General features: G+C 39.3%; 1 protein-coding gene across 8 annotated transcripts in view; it reads left to right on the top strand.

The window, feature by feature from the left end:
• The window catches only part of LOC125774643 (dopamine receptor 1), a 66,429-nt gene extending 43,249 nt beyond the window's left edge, over positions 1-23,180 (top strand). For 7 of the 8 annotated variants that reach the window (XM_049444770.1, XM_049444767.1, XM_049444769.1 and 4 more), the window contains exons 3-7: positions 7,429-7,606; positions 7,715-7,894; positions 7,971-8,100; positions 19,838-20,092; positions 21,629-23,180. In XM_049444770.1, coding sequence (XP_049300727.1) covers positions 7,429-7,606; positions 7,715-7,894; positions 7,971-8,100; positions 19,838-20,092; positions 21,629-22,166 — 1,281 coding nt within the window. In that variant the 3' untranslated portion in view covers positions 22,167-23,180. Of the gene's footprint in view, positions 1-2,168; positions 3,364-7,428; positions 7,607-7,714; positions 7,895-7,970; positions 8,101-19,837; positions 20,093-21,628 lie in introns of those variants that run through there. The other variant, XM_049444771.1, reaches the window with a different exon arrangement.
• Positions 23,181-23,742: the final 562 nt, after the last annotated feature.

Raw genomic sequence — 23,742 nt, 5'->3', positions numbered from 1 at the left:
ATAATCAAAAACTAATCGTTTTTCATTGTACCCATACAAATCCCCTAGATTTTAAGAACCATTGTTAAACCCATGCGGCAGACAATTTGACGAATAAATAAATAAATAAAAAAATAAATAAATAAAAATATTTACAAATATCAAATATTATTTAAAAAAAAATAAAATAAAATCGACTTAACTCGGCAAGATTTGAGAGATAATTTACAATTTACCTATTGTCTACTGTGAAAAACATGCTTTTAATACGGCTTGATATTTGTAAAATTCGAATCGTTTGAATCAGTTGTGAAATATCCGGGAAAACAATGATTAAGTTATTGCGTTCTTCCCAAAGTACGCACTTAATTGCCTATATTATGTACATCCGTTGGTACAAAAATTATCTATGTATACGAAATAGTTGTATACATAGATAATCATCAAAGTTCTTTGATATTATATCCAATAACGTCTTCTTGCAGTGGTGTGCTATATTACTCAAAGGTCTCGTATTCTGTTTTCCCCTTTAATTGGTGACAATTATTGGATCTCTACACACGTAGTTTGCTGTCTGTTTTTATTTTGTTAATCATTTTTTCTTTATTTTTTTCGTTTTCATTCGAAGACTTTAGCTAGGATACAATTCACTTTTGTTGGGAGACACAGTTTTTGACGTATTATCATATAACTTGTACTAAGGTCCAAAACTTGTGCTAATTTGAACAAATTTATAATCATTTTAGTGAGGAATGCAGACATAATCCATTGTTAATAGACTGTGACAATACAACGAAGTCAAATAATTCTATTTAAACCATCTGAAGCAAATTTACCTAATGTTACACCATCATTCAACATTGCGACATTAAGTTTGACATCATGCTGAACCGATTTACCAAAATAATGTAAATCGTAAAAATGTCCTCCGATGTTTGTGAACTGATTTTTTATATTGGTATTGGAATACTGAATATCTATCCCAAGAGATTTCCTAAACTAAAACACAAAAATCTAATCTCACAACCAGGTTTGGTACACTGAGAAAATGTTAGGTAAAAGCTTATCAGTTGCTAGAAACTACAATATTATTGAGAGCCGAACCTTAACTCATGCTTGTACATTTACATCTCTTCTTACATCTCTAGCTTGAATATATCAAGAATGGTTCATTTCTGCAATGAAATGTAACCATTGAAATGTAGTTCGAATCAAGCTTTTATCAAATATGCCATGTACACAAATTTGGATATTACATTAGGAATAAATCAAAATTCACAGTACCATCTATTTTCCACATTTAATCGTCATTAACATTTCGCTTTGTGCACCATAATCGGCTTTGTTGATGTGTAATTATTATTTCAGAACAATATCTTATTGAAATGAGGTGAGATGGTGCAGCATTCCCAAATTCTGCTGCTGCATACCGACGTTCGACGGCCGCCCATGTTCCTGGCATGGGCCAAGTATAATTCAATTTTAATTGAAATGGGACGTCTCACAACGCAACGCCAGGCTGGCCTGCGTGGTAGCGTCAACTAAATGAACGTGCCTGCACTGGGAAGCCGCTGCAACATTCAATTTCAATTTGCTGCAATTGATAATGCATTCATATCTTCTACCATGGCGCATGCAGCCGCGTTTCGTCTCTTTCTAGCCACGTCTATATACATCCCTCGCTCTTTCTCTCTCGTGTATCCATGCTGGTAGTATCTATCGTTGCAACGCACATGCCGTGTTAAGCTTCGGAATTAGAAGACAACCAACGGAATAATATTCCACCATCGTCAGAAGCACTGGTATCACTTACCGGAAATCATTATCTTCTAGCAGCACGTGAGACGACGAGAACGGAGTTGATGGCAATATTTGCTAAGAAAAGAAGTCATTATTTACGAGACCGGAATAGGAAATCGAAAGTCAACCCGTACGTCAACAAATGGTTCTGGTGTTAGGAGCAGAGCTACAGAACTTGCAAGATGAACAGTGACAAAATCAATACTGTCACAGCGTTCTTCGAAAACGATCTATTTCCATTTTGTTATTCGGCAAGGTCATTAAATGTGTATCAATCAATATTTTAAAAGGAAAAACAAAATGTACATCAATCAATATTTTACAAGCCAAAACCAAAGCAAATTTTGAAACACTGTTTCAACCGTATCAAAATTATTTCTAGCAGAAAAAAAATATATTTTTGAATACAAATGTACCATTCCATTACACATTGCAATTGTATACACTTCAAGTTACTTGAATTTTAAATGACTAATGTCACTAGCACTAGAATCCTAATGTACACTACCTACATCTGTCTGATGCATTTACTATGGTAATGTTATGGAACAACGTTGAAGGCATCACGGATAACTGCTAATTGACTAGAACATCACCAGATCGGATTATTGTTGTCTTTCCTAAAACAACACTGCACACTGTTATGGGCACCATTTACAACACCTCAGATGGCACATTAGTGCTTTGTTGATATTGGTTCCGTATCGAGGCAAATGTTCAACTTCATGTCAGAATGAGAGAGAAAGAGAGAGAAAAAAATACTAGTTCTGCATGTTCAACCCTCCTCCCTTGAAACCAAGCTGTCTTTCAGTTGTTGTTCTGATCCATTCCATGTCGGTTGCAATAACCAACAAAATGCGAGAAGTAGCGAAGACTTAGCTTCAAGGAACACCTTCACCGCCATTTCAGCAGAGGCATTTCGGGTTGGCGCGGTACCGGAACGAAATGATATCCCATCGCTTATTCAATTGAGCTCAAGAGGCTCAAACGCAATCTACTTTTCCAATTGAAGAGAATTCGTACAAACGAATCTTTCGTGACCGGGTCCCGATCCCTAAAACCCCCACCATTATTGCAGTGCTGCAAGGAGATCAGAATCAGCTTATCCGTGTTCTCCGTTCCACTCTGGCTCGTTTACCCAAATCTATGCACACCGGCGAACAGATTCCGTGATGAAAAAGACCAACAAGTTGATGGTCATCTTCAGTACACTTCCGAACCCAATAATGGTGCGAATATCCATAAACCAGGCTTCAGAGCGAGATCAGTTTCAACCGGTATCACGTTTGCGATTGATCCGTGCTAACTCTTTCCATTCGTACCTTCGGCTCGGCTGTGAATTTTTGTTCGGAATTGTGTCGTCTTTTATCAAGGATTGGTGCGAATAGTAATGTGAAAAATATGCAAGATTTCGATTCTGAGTGATGTTAAAAATATGACCTAAAGAATGCGTTCTATTGATGGTGTTTATTTCATGCGATAATGATGGTGATAGATAAGTGCCGTTTGCGTCCGATAAAGTGATATACGTGATACAAATCAGATGCAACGTTTAGCTGTTTTATGGATTTGTATTGGCACACGGTAGGCCCGCTTTTACGGTGTTGTGCTGTAAGGAACGCATTTTGTAGCATAATGAGCAGCTCAATTCCAGCAGCAATTTTCCAACACTTTGCATAATTAAAATATGATTAAAATATCACTAACGCTTGTTAAAATACCATTAAACATTCACTAAAACCATCAACACTCGACACTAAACATGGCAACGATGGTGTCGTTAGTGGCAAATTGTTTAGTTGCCCACTGCCATCAAAAGTCAGTATGCTGTGACCGTACTGGAAGAACTATTACCTTTAGCTCATCGAACAGGAAATGGAAGGTCCTGTAATTGATGGCATGAGAACTTGCTTTCGTAGCACGGAAACATCCACACAAAAGAACAATGTCGATCATCTATTGAAGGATCGATGCTGTCTATCGACCGAACGCTGGTGATGCAACGAACTGATGCTCATTGTTAGCTACTTGCAGCATGCTACAATGTGTTGTACTGTACCTACTATCAGTGCAGTGCACACCGCTTTGCACAAGTCTTTGGTGGTCAGTGAGAGTTGATTCAATTATATACAATGAATGTATCGTACCGGGCGCTTGTCAAAGCCCGAAGCCACTGTTATAAAAATGAACAATGAGCCCGGTGTTCGCAATGCCATGTAAAATCAAGATAGCATGAAATAATCATGAACAAACTGTTCCGGACCTACATGCTGCTTTTGCGATTGATTAAACTTGTATTGCAGTTTTAGGGCTTCCGGATTTTAATGAACTTAAAGTTGCATTGTTAAATTGTGTGTGTTTTTTGCCGTTTATGATAAGGCATTTACAATATGTCACGTAAAATGTTAAAGCTACATTTCGTTGCTTTATAATTCCAAACTGCATAACGCAAAACCTTGATATACGAGCTCGGTGTAACTAACAATGGGAAAAATGTTTTCACATAATAGTTGCAAGGAATACGAGTTTCCGTGCATCACTGAGTGTGTTTACATACATACCAATTGCTAAAAAATTCTCGAATGACGTACTATTTACATATCTTCGAATTTGGTTTCGTAAAGTTAAATAACTACGTAAAAAATAAATAAATGTTGCACAACCCAGCAGCTATTATTTTCAAATAAATCTTTAATACTTGCAGTTGTTACATTTGTTTAATAAACAACAGCATCCGTCCGAATTTGCGAACGCTCTGACAAAAAGGCCAACAACATCGCATCCAATCCAAATCCAATAAAATGGGCGATGTTGACACAACTTAGTAGCACATTTCGACAGTCGCTTCCTGTTTTTTTTCTATTCTTTTATAAATTACATCACCCGTTTGGACACTACCACCCGCTTACTTAAAAGGGACTACAGAAGCTTGCTTTCGCAGTTGGGCGTAAAAGACAGCTCATTTCCTCATTTCCATAGTTCACAGAATCCGTTGCTCAGGCTGTTGCCTTAGGCCAGGTTAAAAAACACTTCCTCTTTAACCAGTTTGAGAATGAATGTTTTTTTTGTATTTTCATTTGATGGTAATGCGTATCCATCAGATCTATATTAGGCGAGGAACTTATAACCGCTTGCTGTGTTTCTGCTGTCAGCATCAGGGAAGGATCAAAGATTTACAGAACAGTTTTTTTGGAATAACAAAAGGAACCATTTTTTTCTTACTTCAGAACAGTTTATTCTATTTATAGCACATACACAAGTGAAAAATGAAAATAATTAACCAAGTTTAGCATTTACATGATAATATCTTTTTATGGTGTTACGTCTTCCTTTATTTGAACACTATACAGAATTTTATACTTTTAGGAAAATATATTTTTTTATCTTTTTTTGTATCCGTGTACTCTTAATTTTACATTTTTTTCTTTTTCTCGGCATTTTTCTTAAAAAAGAGGTTCTCTTTTTGGTAACAGATTATGTCATGCAGTATAAAGGTTTACTAAACTTATCGGCATCACATATCAATCCAATGGAGGTTTGCTGTACGATCTTCCGTGCATTAAAGCTAATACATCATCATCATCGTTCGCTGATCATCGCTGAACGCCCATCATGCTCGAGATGTGAAAAAATATGTTTTATATGATCATTTAAACCTCGCTAATACATCAACATCATCGTTCGCTGATCATCGCTGAACGCCCATCATGCTCGAGATGTGAAAAAATATGTTTTATATGATCATTTAAACCTGTCTATTTTCCTGATTGTCTATAAATACCTAGCTGATAGGTATATACTTTTGTCAACAATTCGATTTAATGAGGCAACAAGAAACTAAATTTATCATTTGAAATATCATAAATCAGTCCTACACATAAAAGTATTTGATAGGTAAATCAACCAATTGCTTCAACCCTCTGAACCCTCAACAACACTGAAAATTTAGGCATAGAATTTCGTTTGTACATATACGAACACATATCAAGGCACAGATTTCCCATGTTTTCCATACCAGTGCTGTACCATTTTCAAAAGTCTATTTAAAAATGGATGTCTACAAAAATCTTACCATCACCGTAATGCCTCGAGGCAATGAAAGGCTCGGTCAAACAACCCTGCCTGTACCATTCTATCAACCACCGCAACTAAATATTTGATGTTGGGTCGTCTGTTTTCCCCGCCCTTGTTTCTGTTACGTTAATTTTCTTCTACATTTAAATCCTTCACAGTTGAAAGCATATGGATTCCATGAAAATTGCTTTAAAGCATGTTTGGAAAAGGTGGTTTAAAATGGTAAAGGCACATATCAGCCCGATGCCATTCCATGCACAACAACATAGACTTGTTTACGATATGTTTCAGTGTCTTGCTTACCGAAAACATCGAAACCGTTTTGTGGTTGACAAAAAAGTGACAAACAAAACCTGCATGACAAAAGCAAAAGCCATTTTAGCAACAAATTCCCTTCGCCGTGAAATACGAACCAGTTTTACTGAGTGCTGACAGCGAAAGCGTAAGTAAACGCGAACATTTCACAAACGGTTACCCATGCATCACTTTGCGTTGTTTGCAAACCCTGTGGGAGAGTCTGTGCACAGATTGTGTGTAAATGGTAACTGTTTTTACGATGCCTATACGTATGAACGATGCCTCAATAATGTTCACTTACATCGCGAGTGAATGTCGTGTAGCGTTTATATTGTTTGGCACTGACGTTCTTTCCTAATGGTCTAGCGCAAAGCTTATCAATGTTTCAATACATACGTTTGAGGGAAAATATTTTACACCATTTCACCTTATGCTACCAAACAATCTAAACAAAAATCCGCTCAAATCAATGTGACATTTTGACAGTGAACATATTTTTGCACCAAGAAAAAGCATTTACGTTTCGTGTCACATTGAAACACATTAGCCCGGGGGCCTTCGTCACGAGAAGCAGTCTAAAGCATCGTGGTGTAGTAATGTTAAAATTTTAAATAAAAATGAGCAGCTCAACTTTCTTCAATTCCTCCCTTGTCAAAGTAAATATTTGACTTATGTGGAGAGGGATTATCTGAACGTGGTGCACTATACATACTGCCGACACGTAGCCATCACACAGCCCGTGCTTTGCCTTCTTGATCCTTCAGCGCAGATTAGCACATTGTTTTCGTTCTTCCAGATTAGCGTAACGCATTCCCGTTTTCTTAAATCACAGCCTAACATTAAACATACGAGCGTTAAATTGAAATTCGTATCTTGAATATAAAACGAGGATATTAATTTCGCATAAAGATGGTTCGCAGGGATAAAGGCTCCATTCCAGACCGAAGCAAGAATGCAAAGAAGCTGGCACCTCACCGTACAGCATTGTTTATCCGTCTCACTATACCCCCAAAACAACAAAACAACAAAAACATAATCATAACTCCCCTGACCGGGGCGAGAGCGTTCCTCACATACCGCTTATAAATATTGATGAAGTTCCAGCTTCTACACCTGAGCTTTTTCCCTTTCTCGAATGATGATTTTCCCTTGTTTGGATGCTACTGTTGTTAGTGTTTTACGTTTTGCTCGAGTACCTTAAGTACTTTGGTGCTCTACTTATCGACTACTGTGCCACTCACACTATGCTATGACGTTCGCTTTCGCTTTTATTCGCAGGTTGTGTCCGCAACGACGATCGGCAATCTGACGTCGGTGAATCAAACCGATGGTTCGGGGGATGGTAGTGGGAGAGGTACGGGTGCTAGCAGTGGTACAGGAATTCCGGGCGGACCTGGAGAGGACAGCGATGATGACGATGTTGATGTGCTATCGCCTCTGTCAATGTCATTTCTCGGTAAGTAAGACAAGACGTTAACTTCCGGACATTCAGTCCCGGGAGGGATGCCAGTTTTGTGGCGTGAAGAAACCCAACAAAACCCATTCGTTTCGTATGCAATTGCAGGTGTTTTCCTTTCGATTGTGATATTTCTGTCAGTAGCTGGCAATATTCTAGTGTGTATTGCTATCTACACTGAGCGAAGTTTGCGACGCATCGGAAATCTCTTCCTAGCATCACTAGCCATCGCGGATCTATTCGTTGCCTCGCTTGTGATGACGTTTGCCGGTGTCAACGACCTTCTAGGTACGCTGCATGCCCCACTGTAGCAAATGGGGACATAACATACTCAATTAGATCCTTTTGTTTTGCAACCCAACAGGTTACTGGATATTTGGGGCACAGTTTTGCGACACTTGGGTAGCATTTGATGTGATGTGTTCAACCGCTTCCATACTAAACCTGTGCGCAATCTCGCTCGATCGATACATCCACATCAAGGATCCGTTACGGTATGTAAACTTTCCCACCAGCTGCGACGTTGATCTAAACCGAAGAACCAACACTTGCCCAATGCTAAAGTAATTTCCCCAACATATTCCCGACGGACACAGCAGTGCACAGAATTCGGGATGCCAGCAGATGGCAAACCGTTTGCCTCTGTTGGTTAATTAACCTAGCTCATTCGAAACAATCGTCTGTCAACCGCAAAATAGACTGATCCATGCGAGTTGATTGAGCAATTTGCTGAATGTCTCGCTTGGGTCAGCCAGAAAAATAGCAATCTAATGCAAACAAATCGCATTGCAAGAGTGCTTCAGCTTCCATTATGTCCATTACCTGCTCTGTGCGACCCATGGGAATGGTATCATCACAACTAACCATTTGTCGGGCAATAGTGCTGATGAACGGGTACGTGGAGTGTTTGTAAAAGCTTTCAATAACAACAATTCTCTTTTCTCTTTGGTCGTTATTTTTTCCTCCTATTTTATGTAACATCGTTCCGATAGGTTTGCCACCATAGCCGCCTATGCCATCCGTCCCGGGTTAAACTCTCATTTGCATATCGTCTCTTGTACGAAAGCATCTCGGAAGGCTTCACCTGTAACCTTCGGATGGTTTGTTAATCCGGAATCATTTCCGGATTGATTGGATTACACCCGAAAGTGTTTATCCTGCTTGACCACAAGGTCGTTTTGATTGTGGCAAGAGGTCGTCGTCGGGTGTTTATGCCCCCAAAGCCTTCCCGAGCTTCCCACCCATCGATGTTAACGATCAAGTTCTTGTTTGATGCTGTAGATTACGGTGGGAACAAATATTGGGATTGTCAGCCATTTTTCCTAACAGTTAACTTTATTTTTCACTTGTTTTTTTCACCCTTCATACACATTTGACATCACCAAAACATGTTGGGATGGAAAATAAATGTATGCCATGCACAAAGAATGAAACATGAAAGAATCGTTACATATGCTCCCCCCAAAACAATAACAAAACAAAAGGACACGTACGGTAGTAGTATCTCTTGCATCGGGCCACAATTCGTGACCGTGGCCGGCTTGCAATGTATCTTCTCGGTCGATGAAACGCCAGTACTCAGTAGCTTCCGGAAGATGTAATTTACATGTACCTGCAAACCTTATCGTCTGCACGTCAACCCTTTCATAACCTGTCTGCATTCTCGTGAAATTATTTTAATTTGCATAAATAATGATACAGCACAAAGATGGACGACCCTCTTTATGCGCCGTGCATCCAGAACGTATCACTTCTATTGTTCTATCACGGCACAGATGGGGCGCAAAATGAAAATTCCACAAAATACAAGAGAATGGCAGTAGCTGGAAAATATTGCGAATGAATATTTCATGGCTGGGAAAAGTTTTAAATTAAAAGTATGGAAAATTAAAAAAAAACAACAACAAAAACTTAAAGGCGTCAATTTGAATCTGCATGGAACTAGTTATTGCCTGTAATTTAATGTTGTTTTTGAAAATTTACTATTTTTATGTTTTATTATTATTTATACCCTTTTGTGAATGTTTAAGGGAGTTTTTAATTTAAATTGCATTACAACATTTTTGAAGCTTTTATGAATCACTTTGTTATGGGTTGAAATTTCTTTCTTCTCACGCTATCCAACAATTGGAATGTAATGGTATTATTATTTCTAAAAGAAAAAGTGTATGATTGCCGTCAGAAATTCAATCCACATCTTGAGCAATATCATGTACGAAACATTCGCACCTGTTTTTTATTTGCCACTTCTTCAAATATTACTGCAAAGGAAGCCACAGACTCTACGCCATAAACATGGTTTCCCATTCCCCATCTACATTATCTCTCACACCAAACATCGCTGGTTATTTGCCCGGAATTTCTATTTCATTAGCCAACTATTAAACGTTGAAGTGACACCATAACAAAAGCAACGACAACTTTTGACCCTATCTTTCCCAAAAGCGCTGTGATAAGCAGTAAGAAGAGCTTTTCTACGTGAAATATTTTTACACAAACAAAGTCCTACTGCTATTCCTGCGGGAGGATCGTTCCTTTGCCGAATACATAGTGCTGGTTTTCAGATTCTACTGATGCCCACAAATGTTGGCAGTCGGAAAGCCAAGGTAGCGCACCCGGATCGTTTTAACAAAAGACAACACGACCTGACACAAGCCTTCGACGCAAAAGGGGAAAAGTGGGGGTGCGGGGAGTTTACAGGAGGTCAAGAGAAAGGTAATACACACCCAGTTTAAAATGGACAATAGAGGATAGCTTTAGTATGGCCGGTCCTGCACTATTCACGGCCATGACATGTTCAGGAGCACTCGGAAAAGTGTGAGTAAAACAATTGAATTAATTAAAACTTTCTCCTCCAACTTCACAGTTGAAACCAACCGACAGGCCAATCAAAAACAATCGACTTGCGAGTGTACCAGTAGGGTAGCGTTTTAGTATCCACACAAAATGTGCTGCTAAGTCGCATCAACTTTATGTCCGATCAAAAACCGAAAACAAACAAACAAACTTAGATTAACCGGAAACCTCACAGCTTCTGGCTGCATTCTATTGAAGCATGATTTACATTTTATTCTTTTATAAGCTCAAGAATGCTTAAGATTTCAGAGTTGATTCACCAGGAACTTAAGACTGTGTATAGTTATAATAGTAAAAAAAATTGCTTCTTGAAACCACCACAAGCTGGTAGCGGTACAGTAAAGTACGGTAGCAAAGGAATAAAATTAATTAAAAGTTCCTATCATTCATTACATTCATTGTCTGGTGCCACTTATAAGTTGTAGTATTTTCTCGTACTAAGCATTCCTGCCCAGTGCCAAACAAGCTTTAAAGGACGTAAAGAAAACATGTTTTGCAGCTCGGTTACTGCCCACCACATCGTTTGGCCTAATGCTTACGACTCTACACGCTTGAACTGCCACAGATTGATCGTAAACTTTGTTCATGTATGCATCATACATCTCGTCCGTTTCATCGTACGCACAGCTCATCTGCTCCGGAATGTCGAACACAATTAATCACAGGGCAATGTTGTCGGTAAGCTTATCTTGCTCCACGTACCACGTACGTCAAGCCCAGCCCGTAGTACGGCGGTATGATTTTAGGCAAACGGCAAAACGTTCATCGTGCACGTTACTTTCACTGACAGTTGACAGCCTGATACTTCCTGGGCTCGCTTTTGAAACTGAGCATGCTGTTCAAAAGATTATCACCACGAGACGGACACGTTCACGTGCATCCATCCGGGGCACCCTTTTCAGCAAACAACATTTCGGCCGCTGTCTGTTGCTGCTTCGTTATCACCCTTTCTATTTAGGAATCCGCCTCGTTGTTCGAGTGGATGGATGGAAAAATATGAAAAGATAGCATTATTTTCCTAAAAAGCGCAAGCAAAAGCAGACAAACTTCTTTGCCCAAGCTTGTCAAAACTGAATACTTTTCCTTTACATTCGATGGATGCGATGGTAGGTGAGGGGAGAAAAAATGAAACCCCAGCAGGTAGAGGTCGAGAACGAGAACGACAAAGCGACCACGGCATAAGTAAGGCTCAAGTATTCTTGGAGAAATCACTTTGCCTACACCTTCACCGTGGCACCGTGGCCAAGTCCGAACGTCAGGCAAACAACACGGAAAGTGTGTGCGAAAATTTTTCCTTCAGCTGCATTATGCCTCAATATATCGGAAACCAACTTCGGTGATGAACTTTCCTTTTAGTGCGCAGTCAAGATTGCTGCCATCGTATCACAGCACTGGCAACTGGTTGGATTCCATGTTTTGCAGAAGGATGACTTTTAGAAAATAACTTCCTCTATCAACTTTACGCTGAATGATCGAGCATTATCCCCTTCTTGGCAGTGGGCATTGTTACCCAGAGCATCTACCGGGGTAGGAATACCTAGCTGACACTTTGCTTCAAGCTTGTTTTGCTTTACGTATGAAATGTCTCATAAAGGTGCATGCTAAACTTGTACTAAACTAGTGCCTAAATGTGATTGAAAATGGTGCACTTCTCAAACTGGTCGTGAAGTACATCCCATAACTATATTCTTTTCCAGCTTTCAAATCCTCAGTAAGCTAGTCGTACTCCAACGAACGTTCAATACATGAAAATAGTGTTTCACTGGTGTAGGCTTTATCCACCGAATCTGAAGCAGAAGTTCAAGGCGCTCAAGTTCGCCCCTCTTATGTATCATGTCACTTTTTTAACGGGATGCATTTCCGTGTACCATTAGGTAGATTAAATCTCAACTTCAACCTCAATTCTTCCCTTTGCCTGCAGTCAATGGCAGGGGTTCGTCATTTTATTCTACCAAATGAAATTTCCCTATCCAATAATGAAAGGAATATAACACTATCTTACCAAAAGTTTCTAAAGGTCATACATTTTCATTATGCGCCCAGAGAACGTTTCTTTTCACTATGGGTTTTGAACATTCTTTGCTTGAATGTACTACTGCGTTAGTACGCTTCGTAAGGTTTGACGAGCGAAACAATTTATAGCACAATTTTAGAGCATTGCCTCACACGAACTGCCAGCGTCAATGATGATGGTACGTGCATGTGCGAGCATGCCGTGCGATAAAATTACCAATTTAAAGTACCTCATTTTTCCCCATTACTTATGGTTAGCGTTCACGTTCGTCAAAATTTAACCAAACAACTGCCCACCATTGAGTTCGCTGTGGGATGTGGGTTACGATCGTACGTAACACAACCAATACTTGCTTTGGTCCAGTTTTTCGAGCCGAGCCTTGCCTACTGCCATGGGCGGGTTGTAACAAAGAGTCGAACCTAAGGTCGATCGATTGAAGCTGCTGCTCGCTACATACTGCATGTATTTTCAATTGAGCTGTTCGTAAAGTTTCCACAAGCCATCCTGTGCTATGTGTATTGATGTGGCCAACGGTCCCATGGACCGATATGCTCCAGTTCGCTTCATGTACACCGCACAGTAGCGGACGTGTGGTTCTAGGATACGATAATCCTTCTTCTTCTTCGGCAGCGGCAAGACTTCATCTCGGCGCGAACAAGGGAACACCGTTCCCGGGATGCTACATACCTACGACGGAATGGGGCGCGGGCGATCATAAACATAAACACCACATATCCCTCAAATAACCTGCTATCACGACAGCGAAAAGGTGCTACACCGGAACCGGTGGGGTAGCCCTTTTGCACCAACCATTATGTATCAACCAGTCCTGGCGGCTCGGTGATGGAAACTGCGGCTGCCCTGAAGCAAGAGATATTTTCAAACTTTCTATTTTTAATAATCATCCTCGTATAGCACGTACACTAACGTATATGTATACCACAGGCCAGAAGCGCTCAGTGTAGACCGTTGTAGTTGATTTAATGGCGAGCAAAAAGGGTAGCACTAGTACGAAATTTCCACCATATTTATGAGCCACATATGGTATACGCGGTACATAAGGAGCACCATCAATCGATAAACAGTTCTTAATTGATTTATAAATGCGCTATTGAACTGTACTCGCTTCGTTGAATCTCTTTTCTCGCGCCAGAGCTCGAGAGGTACGCTAAAGTAGTGTCGTGCATGGCAATAGTTTTTGTTTTTCATTTGATTTTATGATGCCACATTCATCATACCAGTTCTCACTCACAGTGCAAATGGTTACAATGTTTGTGTTGTTCGAAAAAAAAAATTGCAAACCCTTGAACAACAACTTCCGCAACTCTACCGTACTTGTGGCGTCGCAGGGGTGTGTGTGTGTAATTATAGCTATGGTTAATTTTTAAGCATAAAATTGCATTCATCAACCCGATGACCAGCGCTTCATTCAATCATGCACTCGCGTGCAGGTGCTGGTGTTCATAGCCAACAACTCTATGGTAACAACTGTATCGTTATCACCACCTTGTTGCAGCCCATTGCGCGTTCCGTTTCGTGGTGTACGTCTGGGGTTTTGAGGTTTTGTGTCAAGTTAAGCGCATTCAGCGAACGCTCGCAATCGTGCTCGTAAGGATGCAACTGTGCACCACCACCGCAATGGTGCACCGCCGTATGATCGGACCATACCGATACCGGGCCGGTGACCAAGGAAAACGTTATTGTTTAGCCGACGTTTGCAACAGTTTTGTTGTAGTCGTTTGTAGTAATTATGATTAATATCGATCGATGCAAAAGCCGCGAACGGACTGTGTTGTGTTTTGCAAACGAAGGACACCACTCGAACGTGAATGTTTTAAACAAATCATTTGAAACGTCCGAACACAAACCGAATAGCAACGCCTTTACCTTTACGGGCTGAGTTATGCCGGCAGTTTTATTGAATTGTAGATTTTTATTTAATTTCCGCACCTGGGACAGTATTCGTCACGTGTACTTGTCGATTCGTACCGTTAATTTCTGCAAAGCAATATATTTTTCCTTGCCAAATTAGTTGAGGCCAAGTTTGAGTCACCTGTGTGCGGTAGCCAATGTTGACGGTACAAATTAGGGCGGTAGAAGTTTCGTCACCTCGTAAATTGCAAAGTTGCTGCGAGCAAAACTTTTACAAAACAGTAGTAACTTCGACGAAATTAACTTAATCTGAGACCGTGCCACTCCGTTGTATTGGCCGTTGCTGGGTACATTAATAAGAAATACGCTGTGATTCGAAGCGGAATGAATAAAATTCAAAACAATACGTGATTGTGAAAAACAAAACTGTACTACTGCAGTAGATAAAGTTGGTTAAAAACAAACAAAAACAAAAAAAAATTTTACTACAAACTAAGTTTGTTTATGTTTATGTTTGACTTTTTTAGGTGTTTTTATGCATCTTTTTTTACCTTGTTATTCTCATTTCATATAACACAGAAGCTTTTTAATTTTTTTAACGGAAAACGGAATACCTCAAACTCGTATCTTTACAATAATTTTTGAATGATTTACACATAAGTTCTAACTGAAATGCATCGTTTCATAATCATGTTTGGAATATAATAGCGCAGAAACCAGATCAAATGTCACAATTTTAGCAATATACAGCTAAGTTGTTCGACTAATTGATTGACTTCCTTCCCGGCAGAAGCGATCGTAACGGTCTGGTTCATTCTGTTGACCCGTGTCACGGGATTTTGTATATCGACTACCGGATCACAGAAGCTTAACTCCATGGCAAACCGTTACCTGTAGAAAGTTTTATTCGTTGCGATGTATTTTTTTTACCTTTCTGGGGAATTCGTATGTTAGCTACCTGGGTGCTTCGGCGAACCTAAAAGCATTTTCCTCTTTTCGCAACCAAGGGCACACAATCAAGTTACTGCACACTACACGTTTCAACGTGAAGAATAGGAAGCAAGATACAAATGTCTTTTATTTGAGTGAAACTAACAAAACTGCAAACTTCAAACAGAACTACCTGCCATTGCTCCCCATAAAAAGACACGTTTTCGCAATTTTCGTTTTGTTAAATCTACCTTCTTACTCCCTTGGCGGTTTCGCTCGATTGTGTTTTTATATGTATCAGGAACTCCCCGGGGTACATCATAGATAGCATCCGAGTGAGAAAAAGACAGTGGGAAGGGTGTTGGAGTTGGAGATGGAATGAGGACGGTTTCTATTCCACAAACTCCCGGTGCGAATGCTGTCATTCTCGACGGATGTAAATCAAATATAAATTAATTTTCAACATGCCTTTCGACCCTGTGTATGTTACAATACTGTTATCGTGGTATTGTAAAGAAAGACGTGCAAAGGAAAAAATCTCCTACCCAGGCTCTGCCCTATAGCTGCAGGGAGCTACTGTTAAGGCTTCATCTGCTTTATTCGAACTTCGCGAACAAAATGAATTATGCTCGCTTTGTCAAGCTTAAGAATATACCGAACCAACGTCTGGGGCACAATGAACAATGATAATTTACAAAATCTCAATTTATTATCCTTTTTTGCATCAAACACCGCCACGCCACCGGTCTGTTGTCAAGTTAAGTGAGAATCCTTTTATGGATACAGTGTGCAAGAAGATGAATCTTTAACAAAGTGCTGCAAATATGCCATATATTCTATTTTTCTCCCTTAGCTTTCACCATGTACGATTTATATGCGATTTTTTGGGGGAAGTATATCATAGTTTGTGCTTCAAATTGAAGCACAAAGTTAGCTAAGTACCGTTGGATTTATTGCAATGCATGTTTTCAGCGGAATTGGCTCATAATTTTTAGTACTTTAATTTATTTTTTCAACTATAAACTTCATAGTTTAGACAAAATTTGAAAAATGAAACAATTTTATTTGAATGTCATTTTAAAGCCTTTAATGTTATTACGATGGTACGAATAAAGTTAGGCTGTTATTACTTATTTAAAGTTGATTTATTATACAGCAGAAATTGTCTGACTTAATTTAAAACATATTTCTTTAAGTATGGCAATTCGTTGAGCATTAATTGCATTCTTTATGCTTGAAAATGGTTATTTATGTACAATTTGCATACCAAAAAACCACAACTCAACTCACACATTTTACCCGTTAGAAGCTGCTTAGCATTCGCCGCAATGTTCAAAACTTCCATTTGTTTATCATCTGCAAATCCTTAACCGCCTACCGTTATCCTTCATCCGACTGCCGTGCATACATACGTTTTATCCACAATAATCTTCAACAACAAACCTACTCGCGTACCAGCTGACTAGTCGGTGGATCCAAAGCATCGCAGGTTAAGCTCTGCAGACGTTGCTTAAGGCTAGAGTTTCTGCAAGTTTACAGGCGCCACGATGCAAACTCTTTCCAGCTACTCCCGTTTGGTGGCCGTTGTGGGAGCACTTACATCGTAGCAAATTTCACATCTAAATGATCAGACAACTGCAAGTAGGGGTCGCGCACGTAGCCTATAAATTGTGCACACTACAACCGCAACCTTTTAAAATCCAATTCGCCTTTTGCTTCCCACGGATGGATGGCTATTCATTTATGATATTAAAGCTGCACCCAAACATGCCTTGTTTGATACATTTTTAACGAAACTTACGACCATTATTCGAGCGTTGGGAAAATTTTCTACCTATGGCCACCGGACAGAGTTTTTATTTATTACGATACAAACGCCGTATGCCGATTTTGCAACGAAAAAAAATGCATTCTCAAAGAATGAGTTAAATTTTCTTTACCTCTTTCTTTCCTTTTTATTAGCAACGAGCAAACGCCTTGCTCTCGCTTCACTGGTACTGTAATACGTATTTTCACCCATTTTGGTTGTTGTTTTAGGTAGAATGTTTTCCCACATTGGAATACAACAGCCATACAACAGCTTTTATTGGATTCATAGCGAATGTTACCGTAACGGAATACGATTCCGTGACCCTTTTTTCAGACAATTTGTTTCAAACCCTCTTCCGATGCTGGGGCCCAACGCTGAACGTTGAACCACGCTTACAGTTCAAGCAAAGCGTATGTTCAAGTGTTGGATACAAATGAATTCTAATGCGCGCTGTTTTAGCATTCAGCGTGCCACCTGCTCGCGGAAAATGGCTCCGTTATTGAATTTTGAGTTTGCTGTCTGCTGATAGCTTGATATCAGTTAGAGGCGAGTTTTTCACTATGCAAAAAAGTTTTCTGTTTCTTTAATTGAATTTTTAAAATATTCATTCCTTTGTTTTCGGAATTGGTTTTCTGGATGGACTGAATAGAGTCATTGATACAAAATTATAGATTTTTGCAAATATTGTACTCGGGTCTTCAAGACATTTTTTATGAATTTTTCATTGTACCCCGTAATCGAAAGCCACAAAAGTTGCCCCCACAAAATTCACATAAATCGACCACGATGTTTCAATTGGTTTTTTAGTTTTTAAAACAAAGAATATTTATCTGTTCATTAACTGTTGCCATTCAAATGGAAAAATTTGTTTATAGTCCTTTTATATTCAAAACTTCAAGCTAAATAAATTATTTCACTAAGAAGCAAATTACTTACTTGTTGCAAAGGTTTAATGAATTTGATCTTATTTTTCTTTTTGGCAAAGCAATATGAGGAGTTTGTTTGCTATTGTAATTTCTGGCTCTCCTTGACTTATCCGTCCATCGTACAGTAGAATGGTCCGGTTCGAATCTTGTACCGGTTCTGTCGTTGGAAATATTTGTACCGCTAAGCTACTGCACCCAATCTGCCGCATTTAAACAATATGGAATATTTTTATAATTTAATAAAAATAAAATAATAATTTTTTTTAATAACGCCCAGGTGCTATAGCTTCACGCCAGCACACTGATAACATTTTTTAACCTTTATACTTAAACTTAAATATCAGCATCCGTTAATCTTCTTCTTCTTCTTCTTCTTCTTGGCTTAATGACCTAACAGGTCACGCCGGCCATTTCTGGCATACTAGACTTATTTTTACCACGTAGTCGGATAGTCAGTCCTTGCTACGGGGGGACGGTCCGAATGGGATTTGAACCCGGTCCGGCCGTGCGGACTGGCGCCGTTTATCACATGCACCACCGGGCCGCCCCGTTAAACAATAAGCTTGATAAATTTACTGTCAGTCGATTGCCACAGCTTTGCATATGCAGCAAAATTTTACCCTACTCTTTTTATATGAATAGTTGCAGAATATGCGTCCTACCTACAAGCAGGGAATCCTTCATTTACTTGCTTATGCAGGCAATAATTTATAACACTTAGCCTGAGTAACAGTTTTGTAATTTGGTCACGTTGAGCATGTTAACGAACGAGTAAAGTTGGAATTTATGCATTATTCTTACTTGATAATAACAATTTCACGCCAGATTAAAGCAAGCCCCCATTTGCATTTCGAACCATCTTTTTCGTCAGGATGGAGCTCGGTTAAATTATTAAATATAGAAGCGTGTTCACACACCTAGCCTGGTTTGCGCTGTTAATATATAATCATTTGAAAGCATTTGCTGACTTCACCAGCATCGGTGCTTATCGTCGTATTTACGACAGGTGTTTTTACAACACATGTTCTACCATTGTGCAGGTATATTTTTTCACACGGCGGTGCGTACGGAAATTGCATACTACCATCATTATGCAAAATTTAAAGAACATTTTACATACGAATTTACAATGCATGGAAAGGGTTTGCAATTTTGAAATTACACGCAAAATGGAATCCAATCCAAAATCCAAAAAAAAAATAAATAAATAATTTTAAAACCAAGCGTAGAAAAGGAAACTATTTTATCTATCTTGGTACGGGTAAATAAAGTCAAGAACAGACCTGTTGAAATTTTAGTGTTCTAAAATAAGAAAGTTATGAAAACAAAAGATGTGAATATTTAAGCCCAACAAGCAGTAATATACTTTTTGTAAAAACGATTTACTTCACCATGGAATCATGCAATGCAGAACTTCCTACCCTCTTACTCATAACACTTTCAAGTTAATACACATTTCCATTAACATTCAAATGGTGCGTAATCAAAATGGTTTAATTATTGATATTGTCATTGGCTAGCTCATTAGCTGCCAATATTCCTTTTTGTCGTGGAATTTATTTTAATTAACCCTTATCATTCGGTGTTTTTTTGCGATATCATTCACGTACACAGCAGGAGGCAATGTAACGAAAAACCATTATCCCAAATGTATGCTTTTACCTGATTGCAAAAATAAAAAGAACACTTTGTGGCGAATTTCAATGGGAAAAATTGTATTTGTCTTTAACGCTGGTTTATACGAACGCATCTACAACATTTTAAACGGTGTACTAAATTGTATGAACTAGTCAATCATTACTTTTATTCCATTTTTCTTCCAGATACGGCCGGTGGGTAACGAGACGAGTAGCTATCGGAACAATTGCCGTCATTTGGCTACTTGCGGCACTTGTTTCTTTTGTACCCATATCACTCGACCTGCATCGAGACAAAAGGGACAAAACAGACACATCGCTCAAAATCAATGGCATCAAGTACGAGACCTGCGCTCTTGATCTAACACCAACCTACGCTGTTGTATCTAGTTGTATAAGTTTCTACGTACCTTGTATAGTAATGATCGGTATCTATTGCAGGTAAGGTGCAGCAAATATCAAATATTTTCTCTTGATAGAAACCATTAGAAATGTTACAATATATGCTAAACAAACGCATTGGTTTAACGAAAAATCGATTTGCTTGTTTTTTTATTTATAATAATTATTAAGTTCTTGCCACATTGTTCAGAATTTTCCTTGTAAAACCATTTATTTTTTACTGCATCTTTTAATTCGTGCTTGGAAAGGAAAGCTGTTGGATGAAAAAAATACTTTTCCAAAATGCAATACCTTAATCCAAACCATACGTTCTAGCACAAGTTTTAAGCTTTAGCCGAATGATGGTATTATGTATGATAGTCGACGCGTTGAATTAATCCTGCCCTTGAATTAAACGTTCGCTTAAGCTTCCGGTCATTGCTTCACGTCATATCGCTGTAACCGAATGCTTTGGGCCAGGTGTGTGGTACTGCATACAGTTTCGCAGAACAGTTTAATTCCAATCCTATACAATTCGTCGTTGCTTTGTGAATGGCCCGTGCAATTTTACCCCAGTAGATTACTGCTACATAGCAATATGCTCGTGTCGTCCATTGAAAGGATTCACCACACGTCTCTATGTGTTGCCAATGGTCTGCTTTTACACAGCTCAAGTATTTTAGTTTAGAAAGTTAAAAATAAATTTTATCCACCATCTCAATCTGTTTTTTTAACTTTGTCGAATTGTCTTACTTTTATTATCTGGAAAATAATGTCTTAAACAATTCGTTGCGAAAGGTTGTAATTTAACATTAAACCAATTTTGTGCTTTTTCGCTTATTTCAAATAAATTTCTCAATTTTAAATAAGGTTAAATATTCCTTTCGTTAGCCATTTTTATCATTTCAGTATTAAATGCGTAAATTGTTTAAAACTTTCAATGGAAGCATTACAAATTTCAGACAACAAAAAGGGCACTAGCACATGAATGCGTTTGGATTGATAAGTCTGGCCGGAAGGAAAAAAATATAACAGTGTAGTATCAGTCCAAATCAACCGCTTATAACCGACACCAACAAAAAATAATAAAAAATAAGATAAAATCTACCACCATTATCAACCGCATGCTTCCTCGACCATGAATGGCACAGGATGACGACAATATTTTCCGACCGGAAGATCTATCTATCAACACTCAACCATCATTGCTTTATCCGCAATGGATAGACGAATAGAAATAATCACATTTCTCATATATGTACATAAATACACACATGTGTGCGTGTGTCTACGTAGATAAATGGCATAAAGAAATAAGATCGGGATAAATATTAACCTCCGCGATGGTGAAGAAGTTGATAAAGAAGCATTATTATTTCCTTTCAAAATATTCAACAAAACTTGTGCAATGACGGCCAAACAAAACATTTGCTTCCCAGAAGGTTCGGGAAAGTCATTCGCCTGTAACGATCCCAAAACAATGCGTATCCCGTGGCGGACCGTGGCGGACGGTCATCGTTTGTGATATAAATTTCCCAGACTGTCGTTGGTTCACGGTTTTTTTGTTTCCGGTCTTTTTTTCTCTCTTCCCCGCAGGCTGTACTGCTACGCTCAGAAGCACGTCAAATCTATACGTGCCGTTACACGTCCCGGCGAGATTAGCGAAAAACGCTATCGCAGTATACGAAGGCCCAAGAGCAGCAAGAACAAACTCAAACTTCGCCAGCTCGCCCACCACGCGTCATCGCCGTACCACGTGTCCGATCACAAGGCGGCGATCACCGTCGGTGTGATAATGGGTGTGTTCCTGATCTGCTGGGTGCCGTTCTTCTGTGTAAATATCATCGCTGCGTTCTGCAAGACGTGCATCGGCCAGCAAACGTTCAAGGTGCTGTCCTGGCTCGGGTATTCCAACTCGGCCTTCAATCCCATCATCTACTCAATCTTCAACACCGAGTTCAGGGAGGCCTTCAAGCGTATCCTGACGAGCCGGAGTTCGTGGTGCTGCGGTCAAGAGATGGGTAACATCTATCCGCGAAGCAGCGATCGGTATGTAACGGACTATGCGGCGAAGAATGTCGTCATGAACTCGGGACGGTCGTCCGCGGATCTAGAGCAGGTGTCAGCAATTTGACCTTACTAAGCAACATCAACAACCTTAGTAAAAACACTAGAGCCTCCCAATCCCATACCTGCATCAAAGTCAGCTGCATTCTCAAGAGCTTAACAGTACCATTTCAACGCATTTTGCGGTAGTGTCAGTGGTGTAGAATATTTGTAACAAAACTCGTAACGCCTGCAGTAATATGTTTTGAAGCATATCGGCACACCTGCCAGCAACCAACGGCACACGAAAGATCCTATGATCGATCGTACTGATCGCAATACAGATGATTGCCAGTAGGCGGCGCTCACGGGTTGTACTTTGCAACGCACACACAAACAAACAAAAAACACGATCGGTTTAGATCCATCGGACACCAACTAATGCACAAATACACAGATTGCACCCCTTGTCAGCTAGGGTTTAGGGATTTATGTTCTCGCTGTTGTTGATGTTGAAATTGTAGATGAACCTACCAAACCGTAAAAACCAAACAAACCGAACAAGCATGAATCGAAAAGCATGCATGTATGCTGGTGGTGGTGGTGCCGTTTTCTGGGGAATCCTTTTCGAGCCAATTGCAAACGGTCCACCGAAGTCCACAGAAGAAAAACCAAAACGTTAATAATAAACTCACATATCTGCCAATCTTTTCGATGCTAGATACATTAGTTAGTGCGATAAGCAGAGAAGAAGGAAGAAAGCGATCGAAACCAAATGTGTAGGTAACTTAGAGATAACTGTAAAGATAAACTAATATTAGTACCCCCGTGATAGAAACCATGTTCCCATACTGTTACTGTTTTGTATATTTTATGCATTGCATGTAAGATGTTTTTATTTTCCGATCGGATCAATCTCTCTGTAGTGACTACAGTACAGCGCATGTACCATGTTCCACTTGTAGCAAATTCTCGTACAGCGTCCTAGATGTACCCTTTTGATGTTGGTGTTAGAAGGGATCCGCAAATGTGAAGCCAGGTGTATGTGTGTGTGTATGTACAGGACTCATTCATCCACTGCAGGAATGCAATGAACCAAACGGTGACAAAGAACTTGAGTTACTTGATATTTTATGTTGAACATTCGAGACAAATGATATGATTTAAAATGCATTACTATGTTATTGGATCGAGCTATTGGCTCACAAACTGTTCCATTTCTCATCGCACCCAAGGCTTCCCCTGCATTCTTCCGAACGGATATCTTCTATACACAGATCCGCACTCAACAAACACTCACACAAACATACCATACGTCTAAACAAAAAAAAATTAAAGTTACTTGATGATAAGACTGATTACTGATTATTTATTGAAACATAAGACGATGAAGAATAATAGGCAAACAAAGAGAACATTAACCATGGTACGCTGTAGTGTACAAAACGCGATTATGATCATAACACAAGGGCTGCAGGGTTGAGGCAGTAATGTTGCTGCTGCTACCATTTAGTAACAACAAAACAGAAAACTTTTATAGCACTGCAAACAACCAACAACCAATTCTCAATCAAGTGAACTAACCTGCGGTACGAAACTGACACCCCGTACAATCATGTTTCTTTGTCGTACAAACTGTTGCTCTCTATAAATTTTATGCATAC

This window comes from Anopheles funestus, chromosome 2RL, assembly GCF_943734845.2.
Source record: "Anopheles funestus chromosome 2RL, idAnoFuneDA-416_04, whole genome shotgun sequence".
Classification (NCBI taxonomy): Eukaryota; Metazoa; Arthropoda; class Insecta; order Diptera; family Culicidae; genus Anopheles; species Anopheles funestus.
Note: the sequence above shows the minus strand (reverse complement) of the source record. Positions and strands in the feature narration are given on the sequence as shown.